This window comes from Arvicola amphibius, chromosome 11 (genome assembly GCF_903992535.2).
Source record: "Arvicola amphibius chromosome 11, mArvAmp1.2, whole genome shotgun sequence".
Lineage (NCBI taxonomy): Eukaryota > Metazoa > Chordata > Mammalia > Rodentia > Cricetidae > Arvicola > Arvicola amphibius.
Window position 1 is genome coordinate 67,911,625 of NC_052057.2, and position 17,084 is coordinate 67,928,708.

The 17,084-nt window shown below is 45.6% G+C and overlaps 1 protein-coding gene across 1 annotated transcript in view; it reads left to right on the plus strand.

Moving 5' to 3' along the window:
• The first annotated feature begins 8,269 nt into the window (after nt 1-8,269).
• Jph1 (junctophilin 1) overlaps nt 8,270-17,084 on the plus strand; it is a 91,178-nt gene continuing 82,363 nt past the window's right edge. The window contains exons 1-2 of the mRNA XM_038348012.1: nt 8,270-8,648; nt 14,052-14,811. Of these exons, the coding sequence (XP_038203940.1) occupies nt 8,270-8,648; nt 14,052-14,811 (1,139 nt within the window). The remainder of the gene's footprint in view (nt 8,649-14,051; nt 14,812-17,084) is intronic.

Here is a 17,084-nt window from a genome sequence, read left to right on the forward strand (position 1 = left end):
AGAGTCTACTTGGGATTTCAATGGCTCTTGAATGGAAGCAGCAAACAGATCTCTTCAGAGTATTCACACCCACATATCCAGCATACATCCACATATCGCTGCCTTATACGTTCATGACTCCAGAAGAACTAGGTTCTTCTCCTTCAAGGTCCCTAACCCAATGACCAGGCCACTTCCCAGAACACACATATATTTGCACACTGGGTCATATTTCCACTCACATAAAACATATAGCGAGATCCACTGCTATCGCAGCTCTGTCCACTGGACCATCTTCTGTCTAGATTTTCACACTGTGATGCACCTCCATCATTTTCAGCTTCTCACATACATCAGGCCCATCTGTCTATCAGCTTAGAGCAGCTTGTCTTCCTGCTTTAGCTCTCCGTATGGAATCCTAATCTAGGCACGGGAGGAGCTGAAGAAAGATCATGAGGACAAGTCCAGAGTGGGGCAAGGAGGTCTGGGCCATCCGTTCTGCCAGTTTCTTTTGCCCTTTGGTCCTCTCAGCTTGATACTGTGTTTATTAAATGAAACTTAAAACAGATTGCTTTGAGCCCATAGAATATTTTCGTGACAGGTTCAACAAGACCCCAATCATGAAGGACATTTCTTTAAGAGTGGCATTAGGTCCTACCTATGGTAAAATGTCCCTTCAAATAACTTACCAAGAATTGTTTCTCCAAAGATATGCAATTCTCTATCACAGATGATCTGGCCTTGCTAGACTCCACCCCAACCCCATCTACACTGTGACACACTGGGAATTGCCACATGTCAAAGCATGTTTTACCTCTGAATTTGAGGGAGCATATGGTCTAAAAGGCGGAGCAGTTTGAATCACAGACTGGGCCTCGGGTCTGTCCTTCCTGAGTTCACTCAAGGTTAGACAGCTCCTTCTGTGTCACTTCTCACCAAAGCTGGAGCACGTTCCAAGTGTGGATCCAAGGCCCAAGAGGCTTGCCTGGTGCTCAGTATCCTTTACGAGTTAAGGAACACAAGATGCACCAAGCTTCCTCTTCTGCTGGAGAGACGTTATGGGTGAAGCATGGCCTCGATGCAAGCACTTCAGCAGGTCAAGTGTCCTGGCAGTTGGAGGCTGACTGCTAACACTCGTTCTCCTCACTGTAGGCTCTCTTGACGGACATCTGAGCACTGAGCCACCAAGGCTACACAGACAGTTTTGAAGCTTGTGAGAGCTTCCAAAAACCAATTTCAAACAAAGAACAAGTCAATGGAAAGTGGCAAGTGAAACCCGAGAGATAACCCAATGCTAGAGCATGATGAAGACGAGGAACGGATGTGGGCCCTGGGTGTCATGCTGAGGAGACAAGGCGGGCCACAGCACCTGACGAGGACAAACGCTCCCCCGTCACTCAGCTGGAGGGAAGCTTTCTCTATGCTTTCCTCTTTCAGACCTCATCCCCAAGCTCTTCATTTCATTCCTCATTTGTAATTTACATTTCATTTACTACCTAATAATTGATTTTTTTCTTTCCTTCAGCTCTGAGTCATCTAGCTGACTTACTCCCAGGTTGTACTTTCCACAATATTGGATGCCTCCCTTCTTTAGTCAGATGCTTTGTGAAAAGGTTATCACATCAATTTTCACTAATTTTAGTCTTAACACCAACACTCTCAAATACGCTTCTCTGTTCCCTCACCATACCCAATTTGTGGTATTTCAAGTCGTGAGTTGACTTTCCAAAGTATTTTCAGAACCAGCTCTATAATTCTATGTGCTGTATTTGAGAGATTATAGCAAGGCACTGTCTTGTCTTCTCAGAGGCCAGGCACCCCTTTGCCCAGCAGGTCTCTTTACTCACAACCTCAGACATGGATTCCTCTCATTCCTTACTTTGTAGGGTGTCTCTGTTTCAGGAGTTCCTTCCACCAGAGTGTCTGGAAGGCTGAACTTTGCTATATCCAAAAGCTAAACAATGTGCCATGATTCCAAAAATAAGTTCAACCACAGCAGCCCACAAGATCACTCCGTTTTCTGAGATCTTAGGGTATGTGGCTCTTCTTGGCTACTTACAGCTGATTCCTGTGTGCTTTTAGTAATTTTTTTGTTATCCCCTGTGTCTTTAGAGATCTTCCAAAGACCTTAAAATCCAAGTCCTCAGACATACATCTCCAAGTCCACATGTATCTCCATATCTAAAGTGAATAGCACATTCACATTTTATGATTTGATTCCGGTCTCCATACGACTTGTTTATTTGCTTGTTTATCTGAAGCAAGGTTGTCCTGGCTAGTATACCATGTCAATTTCTGCCATTTCTGTAAGACTCAGCTGTTGTTTTTATTCTGTAATCAGACTGTTTCTAAATTACACTTAGCCTCTCCTGCAGGGCTCCCTGGCTGTACCAGTCAGCAAGTATCCAGGTTGGCCTCAAGTTTACAGGAATCCTCTTGCCTCTGCTTTGGGAATGCATGATCATACCCAGCTGCTTCTGGTCTTCAAAACAGACCCGAGAGTCACTCGAATCTTCAAGCTTACTACTCCCACTCATTACCTTTCTCTGTCATTACCTTTTTCAATGCTAGAGTGTCCCTGAAACCAACCGCCAGCCTTGTTATTGGATATAGAGCAGTTATAGATGTCTTCATGTAGTTTTCCCCATTAGGAAGAACAGGCAGAGGGCCACAGGGACAAGTCATGGGTAGAAACCAAAGCACTGCCCTTGAGATTTACACGTGGCTCAGCTGGTGTTTTTACATAGGAATTAAGACTGTTTCTAAATTAGACTTAGTCTCTAGGGCAGGACTGCTAAATACTAGCCAACAAGGATCCAGCAACTGCACTGAAAATCTGGAACCATTGTGTTAAAGGTTGGAACACAGCAACTATCCCAAGACTAAGGAGGTTAGAAAAGGACGGAAGTAAAACAGGGAATGAGCTCCCTGAAGGGGTAGGAGAGGAAAGGGGAGAGACGCAAGAAGGATGGGTTTCACAGAAGCCAAAGAGATGAATTCTTACAGCCAGGTTTGTCGCTGTCACTAGCAGGGTAGGAGCTAAAGACAAGGCCATTCCATCTATGAAACGGCGGCTAGCTAGCTGTACTTCAATAGACTAGAGCAGTCACAACTGAAATCAAGCGATAGGAGAATCAGAGATGGGCAGATAAGATTGAACCGTGACGCACATCAAGAAAGTCTGAAGTTTTTGAGAAAATACAGAGGACTTGACCAGGACAAACCACGATATGGAGGGAACCAGAGAATGTCTTCCGGATAAGAGGAAGAAGCTAGAGCAAACAGAGAAGAGAACTGGAACTGACTGACGTCTTGGAGAGGGAAGAGACTCTTTTCTCTGTTGTCTGGGGGTGATGGATGAGGGGTAATTTATGGCCCCAAAGGGAGATAATGAGATCCTGGTCCTTCCTCTCTTTCCTTCTCAGCTTCCTATGAGATCACAGGTTTCCCCCATCACACATTCCTCTCCTATCATGCACTTCCTCCCCACAGGCACAAAGGCAAAGAGGTCAAGCAAGCATGAACCAAAACTAACAAAGCTAACACAGATGCTAAGTCCTAAAGATACATCACCATCACCCTTTTCCTTTGTGAAAGAAAAGACAGGCCCTGTTTAACTGCAGAGTGTTATGGCTGGCAGGGGCTGGTGGAGAGTGACCAACATCTGGAGCTGGCAGGAACAGATCTGCCACCAGGCATGGGTTCTCTGCATAAGGCTCACAGTCACAATCTATGGTAGCAATAATTAAATGGGGTGACTGTGTCCACAAGGTGCTTCCAAGAACAGGGGATAGAAAATGGTGGCTCGGGATGAAGGAGGGACAGACAGATGTATCAGAAGCCACTATGAAATGAAATACCTGAGTGCCAGGGACAGTGAGGCAGAAATGATTACAAAGGCTTCTAGGCAGACAGGACTCAAGGAGTGGTCTTTGACAAGTCCCTGCTTCTTAAGGAAAGATGGAGGAACGCACTCACCGAGTGAAACTGTAAAGCTCCCATCAACAGCACCGGCCTACATACAGGCCAATGGTGAGTCTAAGGCTGCGTCTGAAGATGTGAACTCTACGATGAAGGTCACAAAGCTGCAAACGTGAAAAATACTCAGAGGCCAGAGTGGTGCTGTGTAGCATGATGGTGGGGGATACCAGACCGATGAGGAGGAGTGAAAGAACCACCTTTTTAAAGAGCACAGGGCAGTGCCCTAAAGATGTGGGCAAGAGCAGCCTCTGAAGTCATGAGCAAACAGTTCAAGTCTCAAATGGAAGCACTACTGAGAGGAGAAAAAAATTATTCTCAGTTTTTTAATCCCTATTACTCAGCTGCCTACTAATCTCCCTCCTGTATGTTTTTGGGTTTTGTTTGCAGTGAGGAGACCAAACCCAGAGCCTCAGGTGTGCTAGGCGAGCATACCTCCTGTGAGCTACCTCAGTCTCAGTGGATTTGCATGATTAGGGGGGGGGGGTCATCCTCTCCTACATGAGCACATCCTTCCACAACCAACTCCTCTCATTTACTTCTTTAATTTTTGCTTCAAATTCTAGACAGTAGCACTATAAATCACTTAGCCAGAAAAGAAATGAAAGCCATCTCTACTGTCCATCCCTACTTCACATCCAGGCTGTTTCCTGCTCCTACCCGAGGGCTCTCAATGTGCTCTCCAATAAAAACCAGTAATAAAAGACCACCTGAAGCCATGGTGCTGGCACAAGCCTGCTATCCATAAACTTGGGAATGGGGGGTGTAGCAGGAGTATCAAATGTTCCAGACCAAGACAGCAAAACCCGCTTTCAAAAGTTTTTTAAAGGGCTGGGGATATATTCAGTGGTAGAGGGCTTGCCTAGCATACGCCAAGCCCTGGGTTCAGTCCCCAATATAGAAAAAATAGATTTGAAAAGCCTTAGTACAAGTTCGGGTGCGCAGGAATTACCCTAAAAAATAAATGAAGATCATTAACTTTGGAATTCTTCTGATTTCATGCTGTCCGGAAGCTTCTGTTTCCTAATTCTTTTTATTTATTAAGCACAATTTAAATTTTTATGAACACTTATTACAAATAAATCATTTAGGCTGCCTGACTTTATAAATCAAGCTAATAACGTTCACTTTGAATTACATAAATCATTTTAATTCTATGTACTTCTTTATACACTTTAATTCATATTCCTTAAACAATAAACACCCATACATTAGCTCTTCTGTCATACGTAAACTTTTTATTAAAATTCTCAATAATTCTAATAAAATCAAATCACAAAGTAAAAAAAAAATAACAGCATCACTGAACTCTAAGCAAAACCTCCTTACCAACATAAGAACTGGACATGCACCGAAGCAGCTTACAGTTTGTTGTACATGATTTTTAGAAACGTGTAACGGCTGGGCTGTATGCACAAAGGAGAAGAAGCTGCTCAGAGTGGTAGCTGTTGGCCCCTGGGCTTGCTGACCTCCCCCATCCCACCTGTCACACCAACTTTCACATTCTCTTCTTACTAATCCAGTCTTCAAGCTAAATTCAACTCCCCCTTATCCAGGGCAAAGGTTCAGAGAGAGGGAACATAAGGACATTTCTAACCCTGACTCCGAAACTGCACCAGTATGCCCGGGCTAGGAAATGCTCGCTCCGCACCTCTTCCCCTTCTCTCCACAGCCTTCCACCAGGGCCATCGACACCTCAGTGCTTTAGGTTTCCATGCACAGCTGTGTGCGACGGGAACGTCTCTCTGTGGTGCCATCAGGAAAGCGGAAACACGGCTTACACACTTGGTTGGTTGGAAAAAAAATTGTTTGGAAGACGAGACAGCAGAAATTCACTACTAACTTTCTTCCACGAGAGTCAGCGGCAGCCAGGTTAGGAGTTTCACTGAAATTGAACAGCTCATATCCAGCTCAAGGGTTTCCATTTTCCTTAAGGTTCTCTGCAAGGAAGGTTTGCTACAATCACAGATTAAGAAATAAACAGCACTGTCGGTTTAGGTTTTACTGATACTTTCCCTGCACCACGAACGGCTTCGTAACAATAGAAGCCAGCAAATTGAGATGTCCAGGACATGCGATGAAAGTTTCCATATGGGGAGAATTGGGGAAAAAAAATCTTATTGGGAGGGGGAAGCTCTTAAAGAGCACATGGATCCTAACACCTAGAAAAGGTCCCAAACCAAAACCCAACAAATATCAAAATATGAATGCTTCCTCTGGGAGGAAAGCCAATTGAAAGACAGAAAAGAAAGATTAGTTCAAGCTGAACATCAGAACAGGTGGGACTAATCGCTCGATGTTAGTCCAGATTCTGGTGTTTCTCATAACAGAGGAATGGAGTCGTAGCTCAGTTACAAAGCCGTGGGCCCTCAATTTCCCAGTGGCCTAAAATCAATCCCCAGTCCAGGACAAGATGCTGAGCAAGACGCTAATTATTTCCGGCCACTGGGGTAAGCACTATTCCTGGCCACCGCGAGCAGCACAGCACCATGGATGAGGGTTTCTAATTCTCTTTGGCGATTTGGCTCAGTGTAAACAGAATTTTTATTTTCTGGTCTTTCCGACAGATAGGCAGGAAAGGCCAGCTCCAGATCTGAGAGAGGCCATTCTGCTCAGGAAAGACTCCGTTTCCCTTCTGTCTTTTTGACACCTTTCCTTACATTTTTATCTGATTATCAACTACCTAGCATCCTGTGTGTTCACTTGGTCAGGCAGGAGCCTCTCAGCCTGAGGAAGAGCAGAAATGCATTGCAGAGCTGTTTCTCTGAGAGGCGTTCTGAGACCCCTGGCTTGTGACCCACTGACACTGGGAATTGAGGCAAGACCAAAGGCTCTCCCGTGATAGCCTTTACTTAGTGACCCAACTCCCCTGTTGCTAATTCTTGAATTCTTCACCGGGAACTACCGTCGTCACAATATACCAAGTCATTACCTAACATAGAAAGAGAAGGGCAATCCTGGTATTTCAATTCAGAAAATGACGAGAAAGGTTGAAAGGTTTGGAGGTTTCTGGAGTGAGTTCTGCAAAGCAGTGCTGCTGCAGGAGAGTGGATCAGCTGACACCTGCCCTGGGTTTAGTAGGTCACATCTTCTTTGTCCCTTTAGAGGAGTGTTTTGCTTCCCATATTTCTCCTTGAAAACTTCTGTTTACTTTCTTAAACCGTGGGCACCAGTGGAGAGGTCCCAGGTGTACATTCCAGGAACTCAAACAATATACACAGACGGAGCCTGTTTGGGTACCCAGCTCCAGGCTGAAGAATTTCTGAAGTTGAGAACAGATGAGGGAACGGGCTGGAATATAAAAGGCAATGCCCCATGCGCCTGCAAAGCCAGATATAAAACCTATCATTATTACAAATAAAAACTAACCAATTTACACCATGCTTTTTCAAACTGCATTGCTCGCTCTCGGAATCTTCATTAAAGAAATGCAAACACATGTGCCCTGAAATGGGTAGGTGTAAAAGAACATTCTGCACAATTATATCTAGGCTGCCACAGATTTATCACATGCAGACATATATTTGGAGCATATTAATTCATGATGACAGCTGCGCATGGCAAATCCAACAGTGCACAAGTTGGAATGCTGGAGAAAAATGCAACTACAGACCCCATGCAGACACACACACACACACACACACACACACACACACACCACACACACACACGAGTTTCACCCTCTCCATACACGTGGCCTCACTTACAGAGATTTAACACAACTGAAAAGCCCCCAGACACCGGAGATTCCCGCAGCCGAGTGCTTGCCCCCCCCCCCCCCCATCACCGGCAGCCGCGCTTTCATCCACAGGCTTGACGGTCGCACGTCCCAGAGTACACTCGCCCTCCCACTCACGTCCTTCTGCGCGGACACACGTGCGTCCAGTGCTCGCGCGCCAGTAGCCGGCGGGGAAGCTCGGCTCCGGGGGCTGGGGGTAGGGCCCGGCGGGCGGGCGCGTCGTGGGGCCGGGCCTCGGCGCCCAGGGAGGGGACTAGGGGCGGGCGCGGGGCGGCGCCCGGCTCACGTGGGCGGGCGGGAGCAGCTGAAGGTCCGCTCGGGAGCCTGGGCTGTCCTCTCGCGCGCGGCGCTGGCCGGGGCGGCGGCGGAGGAGGCGAGAGGCGGCGGTGGCGGCGGCGAAAGAGGAGGGGAGGACGGGGGCGGCGTCGGACTGGAGCCGATCGGCGGTGCGAGCTGCCCGGGGCTCAGTCGTAAGCTCGCCCGCCGGGCCCCCACCCCTGAGCTACACCCTGCCGTGCCCAGCTCTGCCGGCGTCCGTGCCCCCGCGGCGAGCGCGCCGGGGCTGCCCCCCGAATGACGGGCGGAAGGTTCGACTTCGACGATGGCGGCACCTACTGCGGCGGCTGGGAGGAGGGCAAGGCGCACGGGCATGGCATCTGCACGGGGCCCAAGGGCCAGGGCGAGTACTCTGGCTCCTGGTCGCACGGCTTCGAGGTGGTCGGAGGCTACACCTGGCCCAGCGGCAACACCTACCAGGGCTACTGGGCTCAGGGCAAGCGGCACGGGCTGGGGGTGGAGACGAAGGGCAAGTGGATGTACCGGGGGGAGTGGTCACATGGTTTCAAGGGGCGCTACGGGGTCCGGCAGAGCCTGTCCACCCCCGCCCGCTACGAGGGTACCTGGAGTAACGGGCTGCAGGACGGGTACGGCGTGGAGACCTACGGGGACGGAGGTGAGCAACGTCGCGGGCGGTTCTGCGGGCTAGCGCGGTGGGCTAGCGCGGTGGGACGTGGGGAGGACGCGAGGCGCACGTGTCCGGAAACCCGCCAAAACACCTGGGGAGCTTCCCACCCCTCCCACCACCACCACCACCCCCACCCCCCTCGGGAAGACTGCGTGGGTACGGGACTGGGGAGCAGGGTCTGCTGCGATCTGGTTCCCAGGACGAGCGGGTTGTCCACACCCGGAGAGTTAGGCGTGCATGTACCTGGCTGGGGCCAGCGCTGCGCTGCCGTACGGAGGGCTGGGCAGGAGAGAGGACGCTGTCACTTGAGCCCGTCACATTACGTTCCTGATCCCTCCCTCTCCGGGCCGGGTTTGAAATCGCCACTGTTGGTGGAGTTAGACTGGAGTTAGACGGACGCCTTGGGCAGCGCGGCTGCCGGTCTGTGTTGACCGCCCCGCGGTTTGGTTTCATGTGGAGTCTCGTATTTCGCTTCTGGTCCTCTAGTTAGCCTAAAGATAGAAGCCAGAACCCCATAAGTAGGATGTTGGGGAGTTGGACCTTATGGAGGGTGTATTTTGAAGTGTCCTAGTTATGGGCAGCGAAGCCACCACCCAAAGCAGGTGAAATTCTTAATTTTCTTTCTAACTTTCATTTGGCTCCGTAAAGTACTTTGAATTAGCAGAACTGTAATCTTTGCTGACCTGGAGATCTTTGAGCAAATTACTGATAAAAAGCGCTTTAGGAAAAAGGTGACAGAATTGCCATTTAAAAAAAAAAAAGAAAGAAAAAGTTAAAAAGAGTATAGAGAATGCTATATCCCTGATATACATTAAAGGCTGTGGCCTAAACACACCTGGATGCAATTTAACAATGTTCGCCATATAAACTGTGTATAAATCAGGATTCATTTTTCTCTCTAGGAAGAGCATACATTAGTGAAACAGGTGTCAAAACTTGATTAATTTCTTTGAAAACAAAGTCGAGGGAGACGAATGGCTTAGGTTTTGGCAAAATAATTTTTCTGATAATAAACAGAATCATATTTAATTGAAAAGGGTTGTAGGAGGCTGTGTCACCTTTTGGAATTAAGCCGCTTCAGAGTTGGAGGGTATTGAAGGGATCCAATTAAAAGTTTCTCCAGCCTACTGAAATCCCGTTATGCGATTGCTTATATAAAAGCTTATACAAGTTGTACACTTCACTTGCTCAGAACACTTGGGCCGTGTTTCAAATGCAAAACTGCAGAATGGTAGGATTTAAAAAAAAAAAGACATCTTTTCACCCTCCAGTATAAATAAAGGCTATGGGTCTCATGGATTAAAGGGAGGAGGGTCTTTATACTTTTCTATGGACCCTGAGTGCCTTGGTAGTTACCAGGGACCTTGAGGGTTTGAAACTAGCAGAAAATAACTTGTTAAAAGCGTTATGAATGTTTGTTTCTGACTGGATTTTATTGGAAGCCCTAGCTCTAATATAACAAAATACTAGGTTCAACGGTGGAAAATTTGTTTTTTAATGTGATCGTTGTATAGCCCTTATTTAAAGAGCATAAATAGACTTATTTTTATTGTAATCTAATTACAATGTAGGCTTCTTTTAAAAGTTAAAACTCATTCAATGAAACCTGGGGGTTTAGAGTAACCATTATACCTAGTAATCAAACCGCAGAGAGCACAGTAAAAGTCATCGTTGTGCCTGTGCTGTTTGTAAGGCCAAATACACCTCCAAATGGCTATGGATAATCTGCCTTCTGTTTGAAACCAACTTTGAACATTTTAAAAGACAAAATTCGGCATTACCATAGCACTGTAGATTTCCTCTTCTACCAAAAAAAAACAAAAACAAAAACACCAACAAACCCTGGTGTGCTATAATCAGAACAAAATTTCAACATGCAATTCACTTTTGCATGCCTTCTCTGTGCTAGTCAGTTTCTCACGTCACCACGTTTTATTAGAAAGTCCTTGATTTTAAAAAAGCTGGTCTAAATGGAGCTATATTGCCACAGTTTATTCATATAGAGGTTTAGTCCAAGTGCGAGCATCAGCTTCTTTATTCCTAAGCGTTAGCTTAATTCTGCCTCCCTTCCCGTGCATTTCGGGTGACAGTAGAGAGGGAAGTCGTAATTCCCTGTGAGAAGTATCACTTTATTTCACTAGAGATTTCTGTCAAGTGTTGCTGAAATAGAAACTCCCTAAATATTAAGAACCAAAATGCATCATATTCATGAAATTCTAGTCTAGATTCCCAGATTCTTTTGTGCAAATTCCGATCTGCTATACTTTTTTTAAAACCTGCTATAAGACTATGGAAGATATCTATAAAGATCCACTGTTCTGTTTATGTATTTGGGTGGGGGGGGTCACTTGTAGCCCAGGCTAGCTTCAAGCTTAGGAGGATCTTGAACTATAAGCATTCTGCACCTACCTCTCCGGGACCAGATGGGGATGGAATCCAGGCATCATTCACACCAGACAAGCACACCACCAACAGAATGACAACTCTCACCTCATTCATGTGTTTCTCTTTTCTTTTTAAACAGAATTATAGCTGCAGATAGCCTTTCAAAGCATACACAGAAGTCCAAGTTTGACTAAAATTCATTCCAATCTGGATGCCATTCATTACAATATTGTGCAGTTAAGATGGATAGACCTTTAAAAAAATCAGTTCTCAGATGAACACAATGTAAAATAAAGCCTGAGAAAACATCCTTTGTTTTCATATTAGATACGCACTGGAGTTTAGGGGTGGAAAATAGTAAATCACATCTCCTTTTGAACAAAAGAACTTGGAGACCACCTGCTTCATAAAGAAGTAGGTTCTGTTTTCTAGGTTCATAGACTAAAGAAAACCTCTTTAAAACTTGAAGCTGGTTTTTAGTGGTGCTGTGGATGTCCTGGAATAATTCTCTCCAATACTGTGGTTTTACAGCAACACGGAAGGTGATGGGACCTTTGTTCCTTGTCCCTGCCCTATTTCATAGCCCCAAAGATACTTAAACTCTCTGATTACTGCTGTTCTTTAAACAGCCTGAATGTTGAAGCTGCTCTTTGGAAAGTCTAACTCCTGTTTTGATGTTAGAGCTGTCATTTGGAGGAAAGTGGGCACGAGTTGTCCATCAGTGTTTCGGATCTGCTAAGATGGGATTGTTGTGTTTTAAAAGACTAAATACTTACACCAAATAGCATCTTTCCAAATTATTTTAGCAAACTCATTCTGTAGAAAAGTTAGAATGGGATAAAAAAAAATATGGCATTTTAAAACAATAAAATGTTGGTGACTTGATTTAGTGTGTGTATAAGGTTGTATAACTTTCATCATGCTATTTAGATTTTATCTAGCAAAAGTCAAAGTTGAAAGTTTTCAATAATTCATTGTCTTTTCCCATTGGGGCAGCAGTGTTTGGAGATAGCTGTTTTTCAGTAGGAAGCTCATTATGAAAAACAAAAAACCCTTAACTTTTTTTTTTTTTTTAGACAGGGTGTAGCTGTGTAGCCCAGACTGGCTGGGAGCACATGACTCTCCTGCTGCCTCAGCCTTCCAGGTGCTGGCATTGTGGGCATGTATTCCCATACCCAGCTCCTGAAATGTTTGTAACAATCTTACACTGTTTAGGGAGCTGCGGCACCCCACCCCCTTCAGGAGTTCATAGGTATGAAGATCTAATTAGACTATGGCAGTCACGGTACCAGACCCCTTCATATTTCATTGTTGCCCCACTGTGTTCGGTTTATATGATATAAATATGTCAGAACAAGAAGAGAAGATGGTCTTGAAACCGATCCAAACCTTTGTCTTAGGAACAGCGCCTGTTTACACAGTGATATAACACCACTAGCTCGCATGGGCATGGTGATACTTGTTCGTAATCCCTACATGTAGGACGCTAAAGCCGAGGATTGAGAGTTCTGGGCCAACCTGAGCTACGTACTAAGACACTAACTTACGAAATAACAGTACCCCCAATGGAATGAACACTTGTTGTATCAAAAATAAATATATCCCAACCACTGGAAACCTACAAGGTGATGTAAAATGCGAAGTATAATCAAAAGACAGAACAAGACCAACACAGACTATAATCGGGATTTATTTTCTATGACATTGGAAATTATTAGGAACAACACCAAAGTAGTTACATTTAAATTTTCTTCCAGATAACTGTTCTGGGGTCATACTAAGGATAAAAAAATTGCCTTTAATTAAAGGAAATGGCCTTGACTTTGAAAATTCTAAGCTCCTTAGTTTAACCTTCATTTCCTCCAAAGAATATTCTAAAACCCCTATCATGGTATTTTTTTTAAACTTATCTTTGGTTATTAAGTAGAAAAACTCACTGAAAATAAGCTTATTTTATATGTATGTATTATATTCCTATTATGTATTTCTCTCTAGTTAGACTTTTTAAAAGTATAATATTCATTGAAAAAAATGATCTGGATCAGGAAAATTTTAATGGACACTGTCAAGTATTCTTCAATGATTTTTAAGAAGTTTCTTTCAGCCCATGAGATCTTTCAAGCTCTTTAAACATAGTCTCCAGGTGCCCAGAGACCACAGGACACATAAGCCATGAATGAGTCTGAAACATTTGCCTTCCTTTGAGAATCAGTTCCTGCCCTCAGGCATTTGCAGTGTGTGGTGGGGCTGTCAGTGCTCTGGCTGAGACTAGGGAGAGCCATACAGAGCATGGCCAGGAGAAAACCAATTTAGCAAGTAATATGCCGCTGTGCCCTCCCTCCACACGCTCTTGTTGGATCTCCGGACTCAACAGCTTGCCCTTCCCTGAGTGTAGGATGGTTCACATAGTAAAAGAACCAAGACAGCTCCTTAGAAAAGTATTCTGATCACTGTTACTAATAATCAACCTTCGTGCTTTTTAAAATGTTTTCCTGGGCATGGACCTCAAAACCATTTTCAGCTCAATTAGTAAGACTGTGTTTGAAACCATGGCTAAAACACATTGTGTGGTGCCGCTCCCCACCCCCCAACAGTGTGGCAGGCACTGCCCCCATTAAAATCTTTCATGCTTGCAGGAGGAGAAAGGTGATTCCCAATGATCACTCTTTTTGTATGGGGGGCTGGGGGGAATGTGTGTAACTCACTGATGAAGCATTAGCCTAGTATGTGTAAGGTCTTAGGTTCAGTTTCCAGAGAAACACACTCAGCAAACAATGGTTTCTATGCATGCCTACCACTCATAAAAATTTAAATGAAAAGCAGAAGTCTGGTTATCATTAAAGCCATAAGAGTCAAAGGCATTCACAGGTGGATGAAGTGTTACCGGGTTGCCCCAAGACGTGTGTTGAATTTAACCCTGGCCCTTCCTGCCCAGGGTACTGTTCTCTCAGTGTGCAGATGCCATCCCCCAAAACTCATGCACTCTGCTGATCTGTTCTCTCGAAGGTACCTACCAGGGCCAGTGGGCTGGAGGCATGCGGCATGGCTATGGCGTGCGCCAGAGTGTGCCATATGGCATGGCCACGGTGATCCGCTCCCCACTGCGCACCTCGCTGGCCTCACTGCGGAGCGAGCAGAGCAATGGCAGTGTCCTGCATGACGCTGCCGCCGCTGCTGCAGACAACCCGGCTGGCACCAGAGGTGGCTTCGTGCTTAATTTCCACGCGGACACAGAACTGGGCAAGAAGAAGGGTGGCCTCTTCCGACGGGGCTCCCTGCTTGGCAGCATGAAACTGCGCAAGTCCGAATCCAAGTCTTCCATCTCCAGCAAGCGCAGCTCCGTCCGCAGCGATGCAGCCATGAGCAGAATCAGTTCCAGTGATGCCAACTCCACCATCAGCTTCGGTGACGTTGACTGTGATTTTTGCCCTGTGGAAGATCACGTGGATGCCACCACCACGGAAACCTACATGGGCGAATGGAAGAATGATAAGCGCACCGGCTTCGGCGTCAGCGAGCGCTCCAATGGCATGAAGTACGAAGGCGAGTGGGCCAATAACAAGAGGCATGGGTACGGCTGCACCGTGTTTCCCGATGGCTCCAAGGAAGAGGGAAAATACAAAAATAATATCCTAGTCCGTGGAATAAGGAAGCAGCTTATACCAATCAGAAATACAAAAACTCGGGAGAAGGTGGATAGAGCAATTGAAGGCGCACAAAGGGCTGCCGCCATGGCCAGAACCAAAGTGGAAATAGCAAACTCAAGGTATGTAAATACAGGACGGGTGGTTCGGCGTAAGGTGGGGATGGAGGTTCTCAGAACACTGCAATCTCCTCTCTGTCTGCTGATGGTATTACCAAGTAGGTGTCTGGTACATTTAGAGGTGGGGGGAAAGACTGAAAATGATTGACTCCAACAAAATGAGAGTGAGAAACCATTGTCAAAAGCTGTTGAAGGAACGTGGAGAAACCTTTTTCTTCCAAATTTTTTCCCTAATATTTAACAGCCTTATGAGGTTCATTCAGACATCATAAGTCCAGAAAGTTAATATTATTAAAAATACCTCTGAAATACTGTCACTGCTTTGTGTTTAAAAAATATCCCCTTGTGTAGAAACATACCTACAATATAGACCATATACTTTTATTACAATATTAAGCTGAACATATTTACAATTCCTCAGTAAGATTATTCTAACCTAGTAGGTTAAAATTCTGTTTGTTGAGGCCTTCTAGATGAAACCAGCTTTGGGAAAGATGCCGAGGTCTAGTCAAGGCAAAAGCGGAAAGGGTCAGGATAAAATCTAGAATGTATGTTGAAAAAGCCAGAGCTTCCCCACAGGAACAGACTAGGGGACCAAGGCTGGGAAGAATGGGACCAAGGCTGGGAAGAATCGCCCCAGTCTGTGCAGGGAAGATTAGATTCCTAGTGTATTAAAAGGAAGGGGTGGAGAGAACTTGACATGGACAGATGGGATTCTTACTGTGCCAGGGTTGGAGAAAAGTAGAGCAGTCAAGAGGGGGGCTGGCCTAAGCAAGAGAAAACAGGTCGGTAAGAGATGGGCAAAGGGATGCAGGACGGGTTGGTAAGAGATGGGCAAAGGGATGCATATTGGCGTGGAACAGGTCTCTGCTTGAGCTTTTACTCTAGAAACTAAGCTCCATGGTCCATCACAAGGGATGGGGCACCTGTTAGAGTTTTATCGAGGATAGGTACCGTCAGCTAAACAGGGCAGTTTTGCTGGGAGGTTTTAGTTTTAAAGGTTAAGGACTGGCCATGGTTATGTGTGACTTCAGACATAAATTTGGCATAGAATATTTAAAATCCTGTTTCTTCTTCAGTAGTACTCGTTCGCCTTAGTCAGCTGTCCTCTGAAACAAAATATTAGCACATCTTCGGGTTTTCATTCTTAGTACTGAATCTGTGAGTAGTCTCGCCCCTTTTGGTTGGACCATAGGAGGTTTACAGTACTTGACCATCTTTTAAAGATTTATTATTAGCCGGGCGGTGGTGGCGCACGCCTTTAATCCCAGCACTCGGGAGGCAGAGGCAAGCGGATCTCTGTGAGTTCGAGACCAGCCTGGTCTACAAGAGCTAGCTCTAGGACAGGCTCTAAAGCTGCAGAGAAACCCTGTCTCGAAAAACCAAAATAAATAAATAAATAAATAAATAAATAAATAAATAAATAAATAAATAGATTTATTATTTACGTGTAAGTGTCTGTGAGGTTCTGTGTACCACATGCCGGGTCCCCTAAAGGTCAGAAGAGGATGTCTGGTGCCCTGGAGCTAGAGCGATAGACACTTTAGAGATACTGTGTGGGCACTGGAGACTAAACCCTGGTCCTCTGCTAGAGTAGCGCATGCTCTTAATGGCTGACCCATCTCTCCAGGCCCAGTATTTGAGCTTTTAATACACACAAAAAAAAAAAATGGTAACTTTATAACTGTTCTTTAATGCTTTGAGAATTCCGAATTTATTTTGCTTAGTTTTGAGTGCTGTTTCAGGAGCACTGCTGGGTGAGAAGGCTCTCTCTTTGTATTCTGTTAGCAATCTCAGTTTTCCCCAACTCCAACTTCCTCACAGGCTTTCTCCTGCGCTCTTTCCCCAGCATCCTCTCGCGGAATGGTTTTCTTTGCTAAGCTCTAGATCTGCATGCATTTCAGGGTGCTTGGCTCCTGCAGTCTCGACGGCTTTTGTGGCCCTCAGCTTCCTTTTAGAGCTGACAGGGCATCCTTTGCTTGCTAGGCCCTAATCTCTAAGTTTAAATCCGCTCCTGGAACCTTCCACTCCATCCTTTCCTTACAAGTTAGTGACACACTACAGGCAAGTCCAGGCTTAGTGGATGGGACGTAACCCTGTGCGGGACACTCTTGCAAACGTTGTATTCTAACTATTGGTTTTTATGAAATTGTTGAAATCAGAGGAAACCACCTAACTGAAGGGCATACTTGTGGCACAGAGATGATCTCTGACTATCCTAACATCATCAGATGTTTCCCCAAATCAATGCTACATTCTTCTGCTGAAAGACTTTG